This window comes from Meriones unguiculatus, chromosome 10 (assembly GCF_030254825.1).
Source record: "Meriones unguiculatus strain TT.TT164.6M chromosome 10, Bangor_MerUng_6.1, whole genome shotgun sequence".
Taxonomy (NCBI): domain Eukaryota; kingdom Metazoa; phylum Chordata; class Mammalia; order Rodentia; family Muridae; genus Meriones; species Meriones unguiculatus.
The window spans coordinates 73,476,234-73,498,780 of NC_083358.1; the positions used below are offsets into that span (position 1 = coordinate 73,476,234).

Below are 22,547 nucleotides of genomic sequence, written 5' to 3' on the forward strand. Positions count from 1 at the left end.
CAAATTGGAAAGGAAGAAGTCAAAGTATCATGATCTGCATGATATAATGATATGAGAGTATATATGAATGACCCCAAAAATTCTCCCAGAGAACTCCTTCAGCTGATACACACCTTCAACTAAGTTGTTGGACACAAAATTAACCAAGAGGAAAAAAAATCAGTAGCCCTCCTGTATACAAAAGACAAAAGGGCTGAGAAAGAAATTAGGGAAACAACACCCTTTACAACAGTCACACATAACCAAAAGTACCTTAGTGTGACACTAACCAAGTAAGTGAAAGACCCATATGAAAAAAACTTCAAGTCTCTGAAGAAAGAAATTGAAGAAGACAACAAGATGGAAAGATCTCCAGTGCTCATAGATTGGTAGGGTTAACATAGTGAAAATGATTACAGTTACTTTTAAAGGGGTTAAGGTTAGTAGAGGGAAGCTTATTCAGTAATATTGGAAAAGTGATAATTTAGATTTCCATTAACATCTTTAAGATAATTCAGAGACTCAGCAGTACTGTTACTAGCACCGGACACTTCTTACCAACAAAATTAAGACCACGGAAATGCAATAAGAATATGTGAGACATTAATTCCTCTATTCTTTCTACATTTTTCCAGTTGAAAATTCTTTCTTTCTTTCTTTCTTTCTTTCTTTCTTTCTTTCTTTCTTTCTTTCTTTCTTTCTTTCCTTTTTCTTTCTCTCTCTCTCTCTTTCTTTTTTCTTTCCCTCCCTCCCTCCCTCCCTCCCTCCCTCCCTCCCTTCCTTCTCCCTCTCCCCACCTCTCCTTTCTTCCTTTTTCTTTTAAGAGAAGGGGAAGTTTAGACTTAGGGATTGAATCCAAGGCCGGGAAAGCACTGTGTCATCAAGTATATCCTGAGCCTTCTCTTAACCTTTTAGTTTTAGACAGAATCTTATTAAGTTGTCTAGGCTGCCACAACCCCAAAGCCCTCTGTAATGAAAGAAAATCTTAAATTTTTGAGTCCTTTCCCTCAACCTCTCAAGTAGTTGAGATAATAGACCTATTCCATGAGATCCAGCTTAATTCATATCTTTTGTCTTAATTTTCAAGCTATTAGTACAGTTATGGGATATGATAATATAAGGATATTGGAATAAAATAATTTTGAGTAACAGAAAAATTTTATTTTTAATGGTTCTAAGTGTTGAAATATTTGATTATAAACATGAAAATACAGATACTCTCACCTATCACAGTTTTAAGTTAGAGGCTGTAAACCAATAAAAAGTTGTACATTTTCTCAGTATTCTCCCACTCACAGATGTCAGCCTGACTTGATAATATATGTACAGTTGTCAGCTAAGTAAATGCTGCCCCCTAGTAACAGCAAGCAAGAACTGGCAACATTTAATTAGTTTTCTCTGCACTGTATAATGCTGGTAAAAACAAAGCAAGTTGACTCATAAATATTAGTCAATGTTGTCAATTGTTCTTATTAAAACTATGTTGTGAAATATTTTCTTCTAGTCACTTAGGAATTATTTTATCATTACCAATAAGCTATTTGTAATTGTATTTAAAAAAAAAAAACAAGAGTAACGTGAAAACATAGGAATCATGGAATTTCTTTGTTATTATAAAATTGTCTTAGCCCATTTGTGTTCTTATGACATAATTCCACAGACTAGGTAAGCAATAAGAGAGTTTTGTCTGACTCACAATCTTGGGAGCAGCAAAGCTGAGAATCAGGTGTGTCTGGCTAGGAACATTCATTGGGCCATCACACCTGGTAGAAACACTGGTGAGAGTGGCAAGCAAAAAGTGTGGAAGAGAAAGAAAAGAGAATATGAAGGTTAATTTATAATATCCAATCAAGTCTGTAAGGTCTGACTCACCAGTATGATATATATAGTTGCAAAAAAGGGAGGGTAGCATCCTTGTGTTCTAATCACTGTTCTTACTGGGTTGACATTTATATTAATAGTGCAAAGGAACAAGTGGAAAAAAAACCCGCAGAAATTAAGACAATGGCCCCAAAGTATAATTAATACTTGTAAAGGGGCAAATTTATGACACTTTTAAAGTTGTACACTAATGCTTTGTGAGATGATGTGGGAGGCAAGCAACTATGCTTTGTACTGACGTGTGGAGGAGCTCGACAGTCACGTCAGCTATGAGACCACAAGGTGCTTTCTTCCAGACAATACTGTTTTTACTTATAAGAATGACAGATAAATAATACTTTAAAGCTTGGATATGAGGTCAACATTTCTCAATGAATGAGTAAAATAAACTTCTTCAAGAAACATCTTGAGCTAAGAGGAGGATTATTACAAAAGGGTCTGGAAAGATTGTAGAGGAATTTTAATTCAGCAACATTACTACTCTGGCTGGAATATAGACATGCCCTTAGGGCACACCTTTACTCTCAAACAATGAGGGTAAAGATAGTTTGGAGAAGGAAGTAGTAAGGTTGGAGTTCGTTCTTGAATTCAGGGCAGGTCAGCAGAGGCAGCTGAAGCCAGAGAATGAGAAAAAGCCAGGAGACTAGAACAGATTGTTAGATTTAGTTTGAGGCAAGCACAACAATTCAGTCAGAAATTAAGAGAAGCCAATTTGAATCAGTCAGCTTGGAGAGGAGTTTGAGCCAAAACAGTTGAGTTGAACTAGTCAGCCAGAGTTCAGAAAGAGTTACAAAGTGTGAGCTTATTCAGCAATAAGTCTCAGAGACTAAAAACATTCTAGGCCTAGATTAGATCGTTTGGAGACTAAGAAGCTTCCAAGATTGGGCCTAGGTTAGCAGATGGAGACAGTAAGCTTCTGAGATGACAATTAAATCAGGCAAATAAAAGTTACTTTAACAAAAGACAGGTTAACAGTTAAGAGCATGTTGCCCTTCCAGGGGGCTTGAATTTGATCTCAAGCACCATGTTAGGCATGTCACAGTCAACCGTAACTCCAGTTCCAGGGGACCCAATATCTCTGCCCTCCATACAAACCTGCACACACACATGCACATACCCTTCCATAGAGAAAGATACTTAAAAATTAAAAAAAAAAAAAAAATTGAAAGAACATTATAAGACTGCTTTCCAGGACTTATGTAACTGTGTGGGTGCAAGTTTGTTATGCATATGCATATGAAGGCTACCAGTAGACATGTATTTTTCCCAAATAATCTCCATCTTATATATTGAGGCAGGCTTTCCCACTTGAATTCAGAGCTTGCTGGTTTGATGACTGTAGGATGTCCTGTCTCTGCCCTCCTACCCATTAAAATCACAAATGGGGCACCATAACCGCCTAGCAGTTAAGTGAGTGTTTGATATGTTAAACTCCTGTCTTCTTTTTTATTATTAATTAATTTAATTTACACTCAGTCATAGGCCCCTCCCTCTTCTCCTTCCAGTCCCACCTTCCCTCCTGCATCCCCTCTTGCCTATTCCTTAGAATAGGAGAGTCCCCACACCCATATACTCTAGCTCACTTATTCATACGAGTGCTGAGTGCATCTTCCTCCCCTGTGGCCTGGTAGGGGGAAATGATCAAAAAGCAGACAACATAGTCCATGTCAGAGATATCCTCCACTTCCCTCACCAGTGGGACCACATGAATCCTAAGACGCCCACTAGGCTTATCTTCTTGGGGTCTGTGCATTGTAGTATGTCTATTCTGTACTATATGATTAAAATCCACTTATAAGGGAGTATATACCATGTATGTCTTTTTGGGTCTGTGTTACCTCACTCAGGACAATCTTTTCTAGTTCCATCCATTTGCCTGCAAATTTCAGATTTCCTTGTTTTTAATGGTTGAGTAGTATTCCATTGTGTAAATATAGTGCAGTTTCTCATTCCATTTTTTGGTTGAGGGATATCTAGGTTATTTCCAGTTTCTGGCTATTATGAATAAAGCTGCTATCTATGTCTAAGTGGATCAAAGACCTCAACATAAAACCAGTCACACTAAATCTGCTAGAGGAGAAAGTGGGTAAGAGCCTTGAACTCATTGGCACAGGAGACAACTTCTTAAACAAAACACCAACAGCTCAGGCTCTAAGATCTATAATTACTAAATGGAACCTCATGAAACTGAAAAGCTTCTGTAAGGCAAAGAACATTGTCAATAGAACAAAAAGTCAGTCTACAGGTTGGGAAACAAGCTTCACCACTCCTACATCTTACAAAGGGCTAATGTCCAGAATATATAAAGAATTTAAGAATATATAAAGAATTTAAGAATATATAAAGAATTTAACAAACCAAATAACCCAATTAAAAATGGGATACAGAGCTAAACAGAGAAATCTCAACAGAGGAATCTTGAATGATGGAGAAACACTTAAAGAAATGTTCAACATCCTTAATCATTGGGGAAATGCAAATCAAAACGACTCTGAGATTCCATTTTACATCCATCAGAATGGCTAAGATGACAAACTCAAGTGCCAATACATGCTGATGAGGAAGGGGAACCCTCCTCCACTGCTGGTGGGAGTGTAAACTTGTACAACCACGTTGTACAACCACGTTGGAAATCAATCTGGTGCTTTCTCAGAAAACTGGGAATAGCCACACATCAAAACACAGCTATTCCACCCTGGGCTACACTTGAAAGATGTTCCACTATACAACAAGGGTATTTGCTCAACCAAGTTCATAACTCTGGTCTTCTTCAATACACACTAAAAACTGTATCCTCTAAACCACTGATATAGTTTTAAATTGCACATTTCAAGTAAGCTTAAGACATGCTTTGATACACTTCTAACCAAACAATGAATGGCAACAAGTAGACCATAGGAGTAGATATGAGAGTCCTGCTGTTCTAATTTAGAGACTTAAAAAAATATAAGGCAATAGCACTATTCTGCTTAGAGGGAAAGTTATTTTAAAAAAATATACAATTTTAGCTAACATTATTATTAAGGCTTTACTATTTATTTAGCCATTTATTTATTTATTTATTTATTTATTTATTTATTTTTGTGGCTGTTTCACTGTAGAGCCCAGGCTGGCTTTGAACTCTAGATCATGCTCCCTGAGATGCCTAGAAGCTTGGGCTGTTGCCTAGCTAGTTGTTATTAGTCTGTACATGGATCAAAAGCTACTAATCAATGAAATACATACACAAAGCCCTGGGCTTTTCATTAATTTTAAGAACACACAGTGACCCTGAGTTACAGAGAGCTGTGAAAACCATGCTGTTTCCTTTCACTTACCTACTAGAGTATGAGGATACATTAGATCAGAAACACTGCAGTTCTGAGGATTCAATTAAGGATTTACTGAACAGCACAATTGTTATATATTTAAATTACAAGTGAGTCTTTTAAGCAAAAAGTTACCAAACTGTTATTTTGTCCTTCTTAGCAGTAATAATAAACCTTTGGTTTATAAGTTTGGGCACTTTCTACAAGAAAGTAAGCAAGCTTTACTATGAAATTATGCTAGTAAATTATTCACATTCAAAGATCATAGGGATTAGAGTTAAAGTCAGGTTCATCCCAGCATTTAGACGAGAACACACCCTTTAGAACTGCAGATATTCTACAACCAGAATCTTGGCTTGGAATATTTTTTAAAAAGCCTATTTTCCTAGTTTTTCCTGCAATATATTTTGATATAAAATCAAAAGCTCATTGTCAGTAGTTTCTTTGGACTAAAATCTAAAACTTCTAAAAGGCTAGAAACAAATAAAAAACTAAATAACAAATATTTCTAAGTCCCTTGATACTTTGTCTCTCTCTATATATATACATACACACACATACATACACACACATACATACACACACATATATATATAATATATATATCCAGCCAAATATGATTAAAAGCTTTTGAAGAACAGTACAAACATTTTTTATCACCTACAGTTACATAATGATGATTAGCCACTGTACCCTGAATTTGTTAGTGTTATCTTCAGATGAAGACAGTAGGGTCAAAAGAACACAATCTACTGAGAGATAACACGTATCATTTCTCATAATGGCACCTGACAACTGTTCATAAGAGGCAAGTGCAATGCTTTTCTGAACATTAAAAAAAAAAAAAAACAAAACAAACCTGTTCTCTTAAGAATGAGAAAGCACACTTTCCTACTCTCATTTCAAGGACCCAGTATATTTCCAGAAGCAGAACTGCATCAAGAAAGAATGATAAAAATCACTCTGGCCCCAGCTTCTCCAAATATGCATTACTTACTCTATTTATATGTAAATTACATAACTGCCATGACTTAGATAATCTAGGCATCACATCAGTGCACAATATCCCAGGCTACTTAAGCTTCAGCACTGCTCGGTGCTCACAGTTCTGTGACCCACAGCAAATGGAAGGGAGCCAGAAATCGCAATCTCTCCTGCATAGGAGCCAGCATTTCAACTATGGAGGATTAATGAAGGCTTGCTTTGATAGGATTAGTTCTCCAGTAGGAATGCAGTTTGGGATCTCATTATCACCGAACCCACTCTTCATCTAAATGAATCCTAGCTCACAGTATTGTTAGAGGCACAGTCACAATTTTTTCAAAAATAATTTTAAAGGAAGAATATTGAAGATAATGATTGAAGGGAACAATAAAAGAATGCTGTGTACACCTGCTGATGAAATACATCCAAGATGTGATTAGGAATATCAGAAAAATTCCCTACCATCCACAACTACTTACTGTCAAAGGTCACTCAAAGGTTACATGGTTAATTTTTGTTCTATAAAAAATAATTTATTTTAAAAATTTAAATTTCATATCTCTGTTTATATTATTGTCCCCTTCCCTCCAACTTCTCCTACCCACCGTCTCACAAATTCATGGCCTCTTTTTTCAATTATTATTGTAATATATACATATGAATTAATATATAAACAGCCTGCTGAATCCATTTTCTGTTGCTCGTTATGCTTTTTAGGGCTAACCAACAACATATTGGATAACAAAATCAGGAGGCACACCCGTGAGGAAGACTCATTTATCTTCTCTCAGCAGCCACCAACTGGCCTGTAGCTCTTCAAATTAATTTGCAACTCTTCAAACTGTCGTTTTTAAAATCATCCAGCTAACTTTCCTCCTTATTTAGTAAGAAGTTTCGTTTGCTTACTTTCTATGGCAAGGAACAGTTATAGATGGGACTTTTTTATGGGTTAATACATAATTACTTTCATCCTCAGTTTTTCTTTTTGTTGCCAGATTCTCAATAGTGAGAACCATGACCTAAAGGGCATTTGGAAATAGATATGGAATAAGTTTCCAGAAATGTGTGCAGAGGCATGATCAGGGGGTTACTATCAACACCAATGGTGGGTTCCAGAATGCCCAGAATTTGCCCTGGCTGTATAGTACGTCGAAGGGCACCATTCAATCAATCAATCAATCAATAAAATCAAGTCAAGGATAAAGCCTTTCACAGGACAATTTAATCGAATCTCCCCCCCCTTTTTTTTCCCCTCATAAATTGACCATGCCCGCACTCATGGGATTTGGGCAGCAGAAAACAGACTTGATGAATTTAAAAAGAGAGAGGAAGAAGGAGTGCACACACAATGTTGGATAGTCAGGAAAGGGAGACTTGAATCTGGTAGGAGATGGGAGAGGGGGTAAATATGATCAAAATACACTGCATGAAATTTGTGAAGAATTAATAAAAGTATCACTTTTAAACCCACTCTTCAATGGATTCCAAGCAACAAACTTAATAGTAAACGTGCAAAGGAACAAGGGACTCTTTCCTCGTATAAGGACATGGAAAGGAACTGCACAAACACAAAGCTATAATTACTTTCAGCAACTTGTGTAGACATATTATGACGACCAATAGTTTAAAAACAGCATCTGTTATCCTGTGATTTCTGCTCGAGTTTATCACTTACAAACTCATGTCTTGTTAATGCAGTAGGCACACTTACGTCAGGAATGAAGCCAATCTCGTTGAGATGGTTACTCAGTTCTGGATCGTGGAATGCGATCATCTGGGAGAACACGGTCAGGTACTCTGAAAAGACAATAATGCTGAAGATGATCACTGCCTTCACCAACTACCTCAAAGTCTCAAATAAGTGGACCTTAGTTTACGCTGAGAATCTCACTCTTCCACAGAGCAAGGGACTTTAACATATAATTTTTCATTCTGTTACTACTTGAATCACAATGCTAAGTATTAAAACATAAGCTATATTACACTATACTTTTAGAGCTATTTGTTATTTCTTGAGTCAGAAATTAAACACAGGATGACTGATGTTTTCCAGCCAAAGTGTACAAATACATTTGCTCTAGTAACAGTAAATACCTTTCTCATTGGTTGAATGTTTAGAAGGTGTAACAGACCTGGAAGTAAGGAACAGTGAAAGACGAGCACTCACAGGTGAGTGACTGTGCCTCAAACTGCTTTCTACACACAAATTTCAACATCTTTCCTAGTTGTAAAATTTTCCCACCTGCAGTTCTATGTTTGGTATATGTAGAAATATTAACTTAATTAACTTACAAAAATTCACAGAAGTAAGTAAATGGTAGGTAATTGAAAGTATCTTTTGCTAGGCCAGAGGGATAGCATGGTGTGTAAAAAGCCTGCTGTGCAAGCACAAGGACCTGAGCTCAGACCCCAGCACTCACGTAAAAGCTGGGTATCTAATATCCCAGCACTGAGGATAAGGAGCCTGGCTGGGTACACAGGCTACTAATGAGCTGGTTCTGTGAGAGACCCAGTCTCAAAAGATACAGTGGAGAACAATTTAGATTTACACCTAACTTCATTTTCCAGTATCCAAAGACATGTAGACAGAGTACCTGCATTCACACACAAACACACACACACACAATAGAAGGAAAAAGTCCTTGTGCACACAAATAAGTACTGAAGAAGTGGAAAAGCCAGGAAAGTTAAATACTGGGGCTTATCTCTTCAAAGGAAGGACATGTTTACTGGTCTTCCTCCCTGACTATGGGAGAGAGGTAGTTTACAACCTGGTAATCCTTTGCTATCTGTAAGGCCAGGCTTCACCTGAATTCCCCAGAATATTATGTTTGTTTATCCAAGACTTTGCCCCCTAAATCTTGAGCATAGCTTCTTGTCTATAAAACCACCTTTATAAGGTGTCACTTGTACTTTAGAACAGACTAAGTGACTACTATGTTATCTTAGATGAAGCCAATCCTGGCTCCAACAAAGTTTATGTTAACCTCAGTCCATTCTCCCTAGACCCTATGTTGAGCATTGTTTCTGAGTCAACAGAACTCATCTTTTTGGAGGAAGACACATGTACTTCGTAAAAGAGTTTCAATATAAACATGTCTTAAGTTTGCTGTACACATGGGACAACAAAGTTAATTGTCATCAAAAAGTTTTAGAAAACTTTTTTTTTTTTCCAAAATTGTGCTATTTGACTGCTGAAGCTTGAACCAGTGATGGCTATCCAAGTTGAGCTGAGCCGAGTTTCATTCTTTTCTCTGCGGATTGTTTTACTGCTGGCCACAGAGGGACCCCAACACACACACACACACACACACCACATGCATGTGCACACACACGTGTACACATTCACACACCTCTTTTTTTACTCTAACCCTATGACAAGTTGTAAGGTTCAATAAGAAGAATAAATTCTTAATTTCTTTATTTTTTTAAGATTTATTTATTTATTATGTATACAATGTTCAGCCTGTGTTTATGCCAGAAGAGGGCACCAGATCTCATTAGAGATGGTGGTGAACCACCATGTGGCTTCTGGGAATTGAACTCAGGACCTTTGGAAGAGTAGCTAGTGCTCTTAACCTCTGAGCCATCTCTCCAGCCCCAATTCTTAATTTCGTGACTGTTTCAATAGGTAACTATTTTCACAACTTATTCTGTACATACTAAAGGATCTAAATGGGATTGTGGTAGCATGTGTTCCAAATCAGTAACTTCCTTTTGCTTGTGAAAAATTAAAAACAAAAACAAAAATTAAAATTAAAATTAAAGCCTATAATCTCAACACTCTGGGAGCAGAACAGAGAAGATTGTGAAGTCTAAGACAGCCTGGGCTGTAAGGCAAAACAAAACAAATACAAGACAAATGAGCCTTTTTTAAAACAAAGTTTTCTTTATTCATTCATTCATTTATTATGTATACAGTATTCTGTCTGCATGTAGACCACCATGTGGTTGCTGGGAATTGAGCTCATGACCTTTGGAAGAGCGGCCAGTGCTCTTAACCCCTGAGCCATCTCTCCAGCAGCAAGACAAATGAGATCAATTTCTTTTTTGAAACTGAAATCATAATAACAATAAAAATTAAAAGCTTTCTTTTGATAATTTAAATTTTCAAATAACTGATTTTTAAAATGAATTATTTGGTGAAATCATCTTTAAAAACAATGTTTCACTGTTTTATCAGTTTATGTAAGTATGTGTGTTATTTTAAGAAATAGTAATAAGTAAAAGTAACCTATTATTTTTTTCTCAACTAAAACTGTTCTTAATTATCCCTTGTATGTTACAGTTACTAGCTCGTACATACTGTGTGTACTTTCAATAAGCAGCATCAAGTCAACAAAGGAAATGTCAGTGCTGTACTCAATTGAATGATATATCAATGATAATTCAATGATATATCACACCACTGACCTAATGTGAGTATTGTAAACCCGTTCTAGAGAAAGAATGGGAGTCCAACTAACACATTTCTTGATTTGCTCTTCATTCTAATACAACAGATTTCAATTTACCCACGATCCTATGATACTACTTTAGAACAAAATGGTACAATTTTAATGAGTTTCAAGTTACTAATCACTTTGAAGATCTACAACATATTTAAAGGCCCGAGGAAACTTTGACACTTTCCTTTAACTGCTTTCCCACCATTGCTTATCGTAGCACATCTATAATTTCAATTTATCCAAAAGCCAGCACTAGGTATCATCAGCCACCACAAGTACTCAATTGTATATTGATAAGCTATAGTTATTAACTTTAACTTCTAAAAAGCATGTTTCCACTTAAAGCAGAAATTCATGCTTCAGGCAATTCTCCACAGCCATGCCTGTGTTTATTAAACATCATTCCTACTTAAGCCTGATAAATTTAATTACTATGTGCATTTACACAGCTAATTAAGGATTTACTGAAGAAACCTCACCCATATTTTCCTTGTGTTCTGCCAAACACCAGTGGCTGGATTTATTACAGTATGTACATACTCACACACACAGATATATACTAATACAAGATTTATGTATTATTGTATTGAATATAACTTCACCTATGTAAATATAATTTATAAAGTTGGGCTTTTGAGAACAAACTTTCAAATGAAGCTCAGTGGCAGCTCTTTATTTCAAGGGGAATATGAGAAAAGATAAGTGAGAACTATATCATATTATACATTCTCTCCTAATAGAATTAAAAACTTCTCAGAGTAACAAAATATCCAATTGTACATATTCTTTGACTTGAGATAAAACTGAAGGAGTTAATGTTAGTTACTAAGAAATAAAATAGTAGCTAGGTTAAAACAAAAGATTCTACCTATAATATTACTGATTATATATATGTGTATATGTACATATATATTTAATATGCATGAGTGTTTTGTCTGCATTAATGTCAGCATACTACGCTCAAACTTGATGAGGTGAGAAGAGGGCATTGCTTCCTCTGGAGCTGCCGTTAGACATTTTTGAACGGCCATATGGTTCCTGGGATTTAAACCCAGGTCTTCACTCTGGAAATCAATCTGGCGCTTTCTCAGACAACTAGGAATAGCGCTTCCTCAAGATCCAGCCATACCGCTCCTAGGCATATATCCAAAAGAGGCTCAAGTACACCAAAAGGACATTTGCTCAACCATGTTTGTAGCAGCTTTATTTGTAATAGCCAGAAGCTGGAAACAGCCCAGATGCCCCTCAACTGAAGAATGGATGCAGAAACTGTGGTACATCTATACAATGGAGTATTACTCAGCAATGAAAAATAAGGAAATCATGAAATTTGCAGGTAAATGGTGGGTGGGACCTGGAAAGGATCATCCTAAGTGAGTTGTCCCAGAAGCAAAAGACACACATGGTATATACTCACTCATATAAACATACAACATAGGATAAACCCACTAAAATCTGTACATCTAAACAAACTAAGCAAAAGAGAAGACCCTAACTAAAACGCTGAATCCCCATCCTGAAAGGCAAAGAGGATGGACATCAGAAGAAGAAGAAAACAGGAAACAACCTAGGAACCTGCTACAGAGGGCCTCTGAAAGCCAGAAGAAGAAAACAGGAAACATCCCAGGAACCTGCCACAGAGGGCCTCTGAAAGCCTCTGCCCTGCAGACTATCAAAGCAGATGCTGAGCCTGATGGCCAACTGTCAGGCAGAGTGAATGGAATTTTATGTAAGAAGTGGGAAATAGCAAGAGCTGGAGAGGACAGGAACTCCACAAGGAGAGCAACAGAACAAGAAAATTTGAACACAGGGAACTTCCCAGAGACTCATACTCCAACCAAGGAGTATTCATGGAGATAACCTAGAACCCCTGCACAGATGTAGCCCATGGCGGTTTAGTGTCCAAGTGGGTTACATAGTGATGGGAAGAGGGACTGCCTCTGACATAAACTGATTGGCCTCCTCTTTGATCACCTCCCCCTGAGAGGGGAGCAGCCTTACCAGGCCACAGAAGAAGACAATGCAGCCATTCCTGATATGATCTGATAGACTAAGATCAGAAGGAAGGAGAGGAGGACCTCCCCTATCAGTGGACTTGGGGAGGAGCATGCATGCAGAAAGGGGAGGAAGGGTGGGATTGGGAGGGGAGGAGGGAGGGGCTTATGGGGGGATACAAAATGAATAAAGTGTAATTAGTAATAATAATAAAAAAAATAAACTCAGGTCTTCTGAAAGAACAGTACTCTGAATTGTTGAGCCATCTCTCCAGCCCTTACTAACCCATTTTAAAGGAATATTAAAATGCTAAAGCACTAATGTTGACAGAAATATGAATCAAGGTTCTTAAAATAGTCTCAAAGACAGTATTTTCTAAAGGCGAACACTACTCCGTTTTTTAAAATGAAGATAATTATAAAATCACCCTAATGCCTCAAGTGTAGTTTCAATACAATTCCATAAAACTAAATATAAACTTGCTATATTTTAATAAGAAACCTTGTATTTTTAGCTTTTGAAATGAGGTATATAATGATAATGAATTGTGCATTCTAATTTCTATATATTAAAATGTATTGCCCTCTTTCACTTATTACATACAGTAATAAGTGATGTAAGAATTTCACCTGATAATGTCATAATTTTTATGGCTGTTTATAAATAAGCCATATTTGTTTTTAAAACCTGCATGAGAGATGAACTTTCAAAATCTCCACATAAGAATCCATGCTAGTTTCCTCTCTGACTAGCTTTTTAGCATTGCCACTCTTAGCAGGGGAAAGCAGAGGTGAAGGTGACAAAGCAAATGACCATGTCTGCTTACTGCTCAGAAATGAAGATCTTCATTTGCTAAGTACTATCTCCCATAAGATTTCCAGTTTATCCTAAAGATGACGGTCACATCAACAGGCAGAGAGATGCTGCCAGGGGTCATGTATGCTTCCAACTCCAGCATGCCACAAGCAGGAGGACTAAAGCCTGCTTTGAGCTCTACACCAAGCTTCAGATCAGTTGGTCAATGAGAGTAAAAACCTAAGCCAAATGAAACAGATACAAGGTGTGCTGACTTTGGGCACGCTAAGGAAGCTCGTGGATGAAGTTATTTCCCACTAAGAGAGTGGCAATAAAGGCTGGATCTCCTTATTGAAAGCCAAGAACAATCACAAATCTTTATAACTAAATGGGAAGAGGGGGCTCAAGAGAAGAGAAAGAGAAAAATGGTTTTTTAAAACATGTGGTGGTGTCAGGGCTTGAACCAGTACCTCATATACACTATGGCAAGCACTCTACCAGTTGTTAAAGCCTCAGCCCAAGTAAAGTAATTTTGGCTTGGAGTTATATATACTAACCATTATTATTTTTCTTTTAAGTGAGCAAGCAAGCTCAACTAATAGTCCTTCTAGTTAAGACAGAACATTTTCCATACTGGAAAAAAAATTTTTTAGTTATGTGATTCCAGACATTCTTGCCAGACTCATTTTTTCATATGATCCTTGCTTTCTCCACATAGCTACCATTAAAATAAAAATATCATGAATGTTCATTAAACTGGCTTTTCTAAATCACCACAGGAAAGATGATTTTGATCTGCCTTCCAAACATACACACCTTGTATACAGTAAGAAAGGACATTTCTCTGTACATATCACATTTGACAGCTGGACTTTTTATGTCTGTCTTCCTCCTTATGTCAGGGACTTCCTGAATGGCTGTGTGTGGTGGGATAATATATCCTAATTTGTACTGGTTTGGCACACAGCATCTGGTGTAGTTAGTGCAATGTTTAGCTTTCAAAAATAGCCATGATTAGTCATCTTCACAACCTAGAGCAACATGTTATTGCTATAAATGACAGGGCCATCACTGTGAAAACTATATTGTTCTTTTCCTCAAAGGACTTAGAAAAATAAACACACAAATATAGATTGGGGCAATTACGTAATCTAGACTTACATGGTAAATAACTTTTCTATCCTGACTTTTAGCAGCCTTACCTTTCCATGTGACTATATCTACATCTTATAAAACAGTTCAAAAATGCATAATGTGACAAATTTCATTGGTTAAAATATGCCTATACTATAAGCTATAAAAATTATTTTCAGTATCATTGGATCTATAATTAACAGACTCATCCAAGATAGCTTGTTTCACGTTAATTGGTAGAGACAACTCCAATTCTTAAATAAACATGTCTGCATCTAAACTGAATTGAGAGCAGATAATATACAGTCATTAGAAAAAGAGCATAATTCCTTATCTCTGATCTTTCTTCCTGGATTTTGATGAACCATCAACATATGCTACTGGGTCAAAATTATTTTCCTGAAGGTTGGTTACTTTGATAGAAATGTGGTCCTATGTGAAAACAAGGAAAAGCATTTGCTTACCTTGTATTACATGTGAATTGTCTTTCAAAAAGAAGTTATATAGGTATTTGGGAATAAAAGCAGACATGCATGCATAAGCCAAAGCTAAAAAGAATAAAGGAAACACACAATCAGTTAACAGAGTAATGGCCAGTTCTTATTCACTCAGAACACATTCTTTGAGTCTACTATTAAATAACAATTATGGTAAGAAGCGCTGGAAACACAAAATTATAGGGGCAATAGCTTCTGCTATTTAAAAAAATGAGACACTAAAGATAAACATTCCAGTAACTTCAATTTCAAAATCGTGGCAATCATTATTCTGTAATAATAAAATCTTAATTGCCTGAACTTTTTTTTTTTTTAAATTACTAACAAGGTATAGGAACAACATAGTCTTTAATTACTGCTGATACAAGCAATGTTCCCGGATTTAGGAATACTAGTTATAACTTGTGCATTCAACTACAGATCTTTTATTACTCTTGGATTGTGACTAATAGACATACCTGAGTGGAGGTGCAAAAATGAAGAGCAGACTACTGAGTGAGCTCTTCAGAACAGAACACTACAGGATCATTCAACGAGAGAGAGAGAGATCTAGGTTTTTGGAGATTATGCCATATCTTCTCAATTCTAGAAATTTCTGTTGCTTATGATAGGATAGCATATAAAAAATGGAGATTCTGAGGTAAGATACCTATGTATTGAGGTAATGTTGGATATCATACTCTATGATTGATATAATTCAGAATTTTAAATTTGATTCTATCAAATCTAACAAAGTATTTTAAAAATCTACTATTAAAAAAAATCCTAAAACAGAGGGACAGAGAGTGAAACACCTGCCATTAACAAAGAGACTGTCACACAAAGATTGGCAGCACTAGCATATGGGTACTCCTGTAGGAGAACAAAACGGACATTGGCTTGATTTCCTAGTCCACAATTTGTTGCCTAAGTTCAGAAAGGGAGTTAAGAAGTCTTCATTAAACAAGTACATTTGGAATAATATGTGTGGGCTATATTAAAAGGGAGAAACCCAGCCAATTCTTATTGGTTTATAAATTATTTGGAAAATATATTTAACAGTAATTTCTAGCAAAGTTAGAATCTTTTTCCAAAGACCCATAAAAATGGTCATCAAAGTGGGTAAATTAATTTAGCAGAAATAGCACAATTCCTGCCAAACTTTTAGATGTGGTCTGGTGACAAAGAATACCCTTCAACACTAAATTAGTTATTTTCACCCTATAAAGGAAGTTAACACAATTTCACAATATTTTATGATATGTGGATATTTAAGAAAAATATACATAAGGATCTCTCATTTTTTTAAAGCTTACCTTCATTGTTGAAATTTAGATATAAGAATGGAGCACAAAGTGAGTCAAGACCTGATGTAGACAAGATGAAACGAGTAAAATGAATACATCGAGATATCTTACTCTATTCTTGCATACCTTCCAAATAAATTGAGCATTGTAAGTACATCTACAAATGGACATTTGTTCTGTCATTAGTACTTACGCAGAATAAGTAATAAGGTGTGACATATCATTAGTGTCCAAAACAGATTGGTTATTACTACCATCAATATGATTATGAGGCAAAGAGCAGCACAGCAAGAGTGACATGGAAATATGGTAGAGGGCTTTGGATATAGTCACAATTCTGACCCAAACCATATGTGATTTTGTTAATGATTTAGCCTCTTCAATATGTTTTCTCATTTAAGAGATGGATCTTTGCCATACAAGCTTTTCTTTTTTTTTTTTCAGGATTATGAAAAAAAATCTTAAAAATTAGTTAAAAAATTAAAATACACACACATATTATTTTATTGATAATGGTGCAATTCATCTGTTATGCTGAAAGAAGACACAAAATGTACAAAGAATGGGTTAGGAGGAAATGCACTCTGAAAAGTGTGCTACACAAAAAATAATCATGCCTGTAAGAGTGGAGAGCAAAGCAACATAAAACTCAAAATCAAAACCACTGCTCATAACAAAACACTCAAAATAGGGTTGGATTGAATAGGTCTCTCATTTATAAATTAATAGTCAGACAGATAACAATGGAAACTGTTAAAAATCAAGGGCTACAGATATTAAAGATACGAGGGACAAAAAGTGAACAACTAAAATAAGCAATTTATGGTGATATTCCATTCCTAATAACCATAATAATCATATACTAGGAATTCTTGACTAGTAACATTCTCAAATAGCCTAACATCTTTTTTTTGCTCCTTTGATAGGATTAAAATTGTTAGACTCTACTTTCCTATTGATACCACTACAAGTGGTTTACTTTTGAATATCCAGTAAAACGATACCTTCAAAGCATTTAGACCAGGTTTGTTTGATAACTGATTTAAAATCAACATCTTCAAACTGCATTGGAATTTTAGATGTTTTGTTCCCCCTCCAAATGAAGGGGAAAAGACTTGAAGAAAACTCCTGCTAACTGAAAAGTTACCTTGCCAGTATACAAGATCAGGATGAGAAACTACCCAAGCTTTCAGTACACGCCGGAACTTTGCATGACCTTCTGGTGATGATAACAGTTCATCATACTGATGACAGCGAGGAATATCCACTTCAATCTGTGAGCAGTAAAGAAGGAGGTACAACTGTAACACATGATCCCACAGACCATGCTTCTTCAACACACACAAAGAGACTGTTTCACAACATCTCATCTTTATAATCACTGGTAAAAGTTTTTCAGTTTTGAAATTAATCTTTGGAAAAATCACACATTAGTTTCTGAGTGTAAGAGAAACTTTTTCTAGCACATATCAGGCAGTGTCAGAATATTCATAATGAAAGGAAGAGTTTTTCTCACACCTTATAACTTTAAAGAATTGGCACAACTGTCTCAGGAACACCTTACTTGTCTATCTGTGGGAATTGGAGTGTCTTTATCAATTGCATCATACTTGGCATGAATAGCTCCCTGCAAAAAACAAAATTAATTTATTATAACCTTAACGAAATCGGTAGTATGCATTAATATATTGGGATCATAAGCATTTTAATTTATAGTTTTTCTTATATTTAGAGTACTTGTTTAAAATTTACTGGCACAATATTTCTAATCTAAAAACGAAAAACCCATTTTGTTTTTCAGCAAGATGTCATACCCAAAAGCTTTTAAATTTCAAATTTTTGGATTAATGATGCTAAAAAGAAAAAAAACATTTCTTATAAAAAAAAATCTACTTTTGAAGACCTACCTAAACATGGATAAGTATACGTAAACTACAATTAATCCACAGCTTAGAATGTTTTTACATCATTGACCATACATAGCAAAGGTCATTTGCCATTTTGGCGAGGTAGACCTTTACCTGGTGTATTGATGCACACCTTTAATCCTAACATTCAAGAGGAAGAAGCAGACAGACATCATGGCAACACGGTGAGACATTACCTCAAAAAGAAACAAAAACAACCCAAAGAACCCTTCGAATTATATATACCAAAAGGAAGTAAATGACATCTAAAGAGTATACCAAAACGTTGTTTTCATTGTTTTTACTAACTCATACATCAAAATTTTTATGATGGAGATTTTATTGTAGAGGTTTGGAGAGGTTTATCTTATAAATATTTCTGTTAAAGTTGGCAAGGCAAATAAAATAAATTTGTTCAGCAGAATGATAGTGCCAGGAACATTTGGAGTAAGGTGGATATTCTGTAATTATAGAAACATTAGGCTCATAATAAACAATATCTGAATACACTACTTTAAATTTCAATCATGTGCTACAAGATCACACATTAAAAAGTTTTTATTTTTATGACTTATTACAATGGTGGAGAAAGCCAAGATTTTAGTCAAAGTATTTACTGGATAAATTTCTTTGGGTATCTGTTAATAACAGATTGAAAAATCTAATAATATAAGTCTTTCTGGATTGGAGTATAATATAGTTCTACAGTACTAAATATTATTATGTGGCAAAGAACAATAGGCAGTCTTGTGAAGCAACCAAACACATTCAAAGAAATTTATAGACGATCATTAAGAAATCAAGAATTAAGAAAAAAATTCGGCTAATAGGGGACTGAGGCTACACTGTAGGGCAGGGTCCACAGCCAGCAACAGTTGGCCAACATAAAACACACTCCATGATTTTTGGGGATACATTAATAAAATTATATGTTATATTACATTCTTGTTAAGTATTTTTCTACTTAAAATTATCAAATATTTTTATGTTCATATTTAAGTATATCATTTTCTATTAAAAGAAATGAAATCATTACAGTTTTCTAAGATAGGATTCTTCCATGTATTCCAGGGTGACCTCAAACTCATGCTCCATTCCCACAGTCTCCCAAGCATTTGGAGACAAATATGAATCCCTGCACCAGGGAGAACTATCCATTTAATTTTCTTTCTATTCATAACTCATCAATTTCCAATCTTTTTGTTTTATTACCTCAACTCCCAGAAGAGCAGCCCAGGTTAAACCCCTCATAAGTGGAGGGATGTCAACTCTTGCTTCTTTCCAGATTTGATTTTTTTTGTACGGATAAGCCTATGATAATATAAAATAGTCAAAAGTTAAAATCATATCATGCATATTTACCAACAACAATACAACAAAACTAGAGACTAATCACCAAAAATGTTTGAAAATAACACATACGTAGGAATTCAACAGTATACTTCTTAACTATCCATGGATCCAGTTATAAAGAAAATTAAAACATTTTTTTTTATTTTATTTTTTTTTATCAGTTACATTTTATTAACTCTGTATCCCAGCCATGTCCCGATCCCTCATTCCCTCCCAGTCCCTCCCTCCCTCCCTCCCTCATCTCCACCGTGCCCCTTTCCAAGTCCACTGATAGGGGGGACCTCCTCCCCATTCATCTGATCCTGTTTTATCAGGTATCTTCAGGACTGGCTGCAAAGCCCTCCTCTGTGGCCTAACAGGACTGCTCCTCCCTTCGGGGGTGGGGAGACCAAAGAGCCAGTCATTGAGTTCCTGTTAGAAATAGTCCCTGTTCCCCTCACTTTGGGAAACCAATTGGTTACTGAGCTACCACAGGCTACATCTGAGTGGAGGTTCTAGGTTATATCCATACATGGTCCTTGGTTGAATGTCAGTCTCAGAAAAGACCCTGTGCCCAGATATATTTGGTCCTTGTGCAGCTCCTATCCTTTCCCCATCAGACTAAAAACATTTTTTGAAACAAACAATAATGAAAACAACATACCAAAAACCTACGGGATACAGTAAAATTAGTTCTATGAAGGAAATTTACAGAAATGAGTAACCATATTAAACAAGCAGAAACATTTCACATCAATAATCTATATAAGGCAACTGCAAGAAGAGAAATGCCAAACTCAAAGTTAGAAGTTAAATGATAAACATTAGAACAAGAATAAATGAGATAGACTTCACAAAAACAGTAAAAAGATAAATAAAATATCTTAAAGAATTAAAAAGAAAGTAAACCCTTAGCTATACTTTAAAAAAGAAGAGAGCACAAAGAGGGGACAGGGATGGCTCAGTGGTAAAGATGACTTTTTACTTTTTCTGACAGCAGGGTTTACTTCCTGCAATCACATGTTAATTCACAGCTGCCTCCAGCTCCAGCTCTAGGGGATCCAGTACTCTTTTCTAGCCTTTATGAATACTGCACACAAAATGTGCACATAAACAATAACACAACATACACTCTGAGTCTCTCTCACACATACTAATAAATATAAATTATTCATTAAAATAGAGCAAAGATTCAAATAAAATCAGAGATAAAAGTAAAGCTATATGACCGATACCACAGAAATACAAAGGATTGTCAAAGATTAGGAACAACCATCCCTAAAATCTTTGATTAACTGGAAGAAATGGACAAAGTCTAAAGTGGGCCCATACCCTTTAAAGACTGAATGATGAACAAATTTGAAATCTGAACCAATCAAAAATAGGTTATCAGGACTAAATCCATAGTAAAAAGATCCCATCTCAAAGTAAAGTCTAGGACTAGACTTTGAAATACTACCAAATGCTTAGAGAAAGTAATTATCAATTCTCAAATTATTTTAAATATGAATATGAATAATTTGTTTAAACACATTCTAGAGCACAACATTGCCCCATACCCAAACTAGACAAGAAAAACTATAGACCAGCATCCCTAATGAATAAAGTTCAAATTCTCAACATAACGCTATAAACTGAGCTCCACAGCACATGAAAGACTCACCATAGTCCAGTGGGATTTATCATAGGGATGGTTCACCACACACAAAGCAAAAACAGGATACACAAGATTAACACAATGAAGAACAATAATCATATTATCCTATCAATAAACACAGAAAATTTTAACAAGATCCACCACCACTTCAATGAAAAGCATCTTTACAAATTAGATGGAAAAGAACGTACCACAGTATAATAAAGGCCATCCAAGCCCACAGCTAACATCATTCTACACTGAGAAAAGCCGAACACATTCATTCCAAGATGTGGAACAAGACAGAAGTTCACTCTCACTCTTTTTATCCAGAAGATTACAGACGTCCTAGTCAGCAACCGGGCAAGACAAAGAAATAAAAGCTGTACAAACTGCTTACAGAAACATGACCTATATTTACAAAACCATAGCGATTCCTCCAAAACTGTATTACAACTAATGAATAAACTTAGTGAAGTTGCAGTATATGAAATCAATAGATAAAAATCAGTTTCATTCCTTTATGTACAACTAAGGCATGAGCTACATTGGCTAAATGATTATTCAGGGTCTGAGCAGTCTGCCCAGTATGACTCATGGCTAATGCCCCGGTGGTAGCTCCAACAGCCGCCAATGAGATGGTATTAACAATGGTGGCTGTAGTTCCAAGATCCCTTTTCTGTCTGAAGAGTCATAGCGTGAGGGGCATCAATGGGCACAGGCACCCAGTGAGGCATGTGAGTAACCAGGGCATACCTAAATTTACTAGCATTCCAGCATTGGGCAAAAAAGCAACTATCATTACCACAATTACTTGGCTCTATCTGGCTAATAATGAATAAAAATGGGGGATATAGACAAACAGGTGTGGGCTTATAGGAAATATTATGAGAAGCCTTAACCCCCTCGTTGAAACATCCTGCGTCAGTTCTAGAACTAGCAGTGGTGGTGTCCGAGGTCTGAGTAGGTTCAGGAGACCATTGCCCCCAGGGGCGAGACATGCTCCATGCCAATTGACTAACTCCATGTTTTCCTCCAATTTTGAAAGTCATTTAAGGTTCTTAAATTATTTTTTCCCTTTTTTTTTAAAAAATTTTCATCAATTACACTTTATTCATTCTGCATCCCCTCATAAGCCCCTCCCTCCTCCCCTCCCAATCCCACCCTCGCTCCTCCCTCTGCTTGCATGCCACTCCCCAGGTCCACTAATAGGGGAGGTTCTCCTCTCCTTTCTGATCTTTGGCTAAGGCCGAGGATCTGGCTTGGTTCCATGTATGTGGACCTATCTCTATTGCCCACGTGGCACGCCTGGGTTGGCTACCCAGAGGCTATTTAAGCTGTGGGCTGGCTTTCCCCAGGGTCCGA

At 36.2% G+C, this 22,547-nt stretch overlaps 1 protein-coding gene across 3 annotated transcripts in view; it reads right to left on the minus strand.

Annotated features, from left to right (window-relative positions):
• The window catches only part of Tbck (TBC1 domain containing kinase), a 166,716-nt gene that overhangs the window by 92,531 nt on the left and 51,638 nt on the right, over positions 1–22,547 (minus strand). For all 3 annotated transcript variants that reach the window (XM_060392674.1, XM_060392675.1, XM_060392676.1), the window contains 6 exons: positions 19,427–19,525; positions 17,872–17,934; positions 17,455–17,581; positions 16,317–16,367; positions 14,989–15,072; positions 7,864–7,949 (listed from right to left, as the gene is read on the minus strand). In XM_060392674.1, coding sequence (XP_060248657.1) covers positions 7,864–7,949; positions 14,989–15,072; positions 16,317–16,367; positions 17,455–17,581; positions 17,872–17,934; positions 19,427–19,525 — 510 coding nt within the window. The remainder of the gene's footprint in view (positions 1–7,863; positions 7,950–14,988; positions 15,073–16,316; positions 16,368–17,454; positions 17,582–17,871; positions 17,935–19,426; positions 19,526–22,547) is intronic.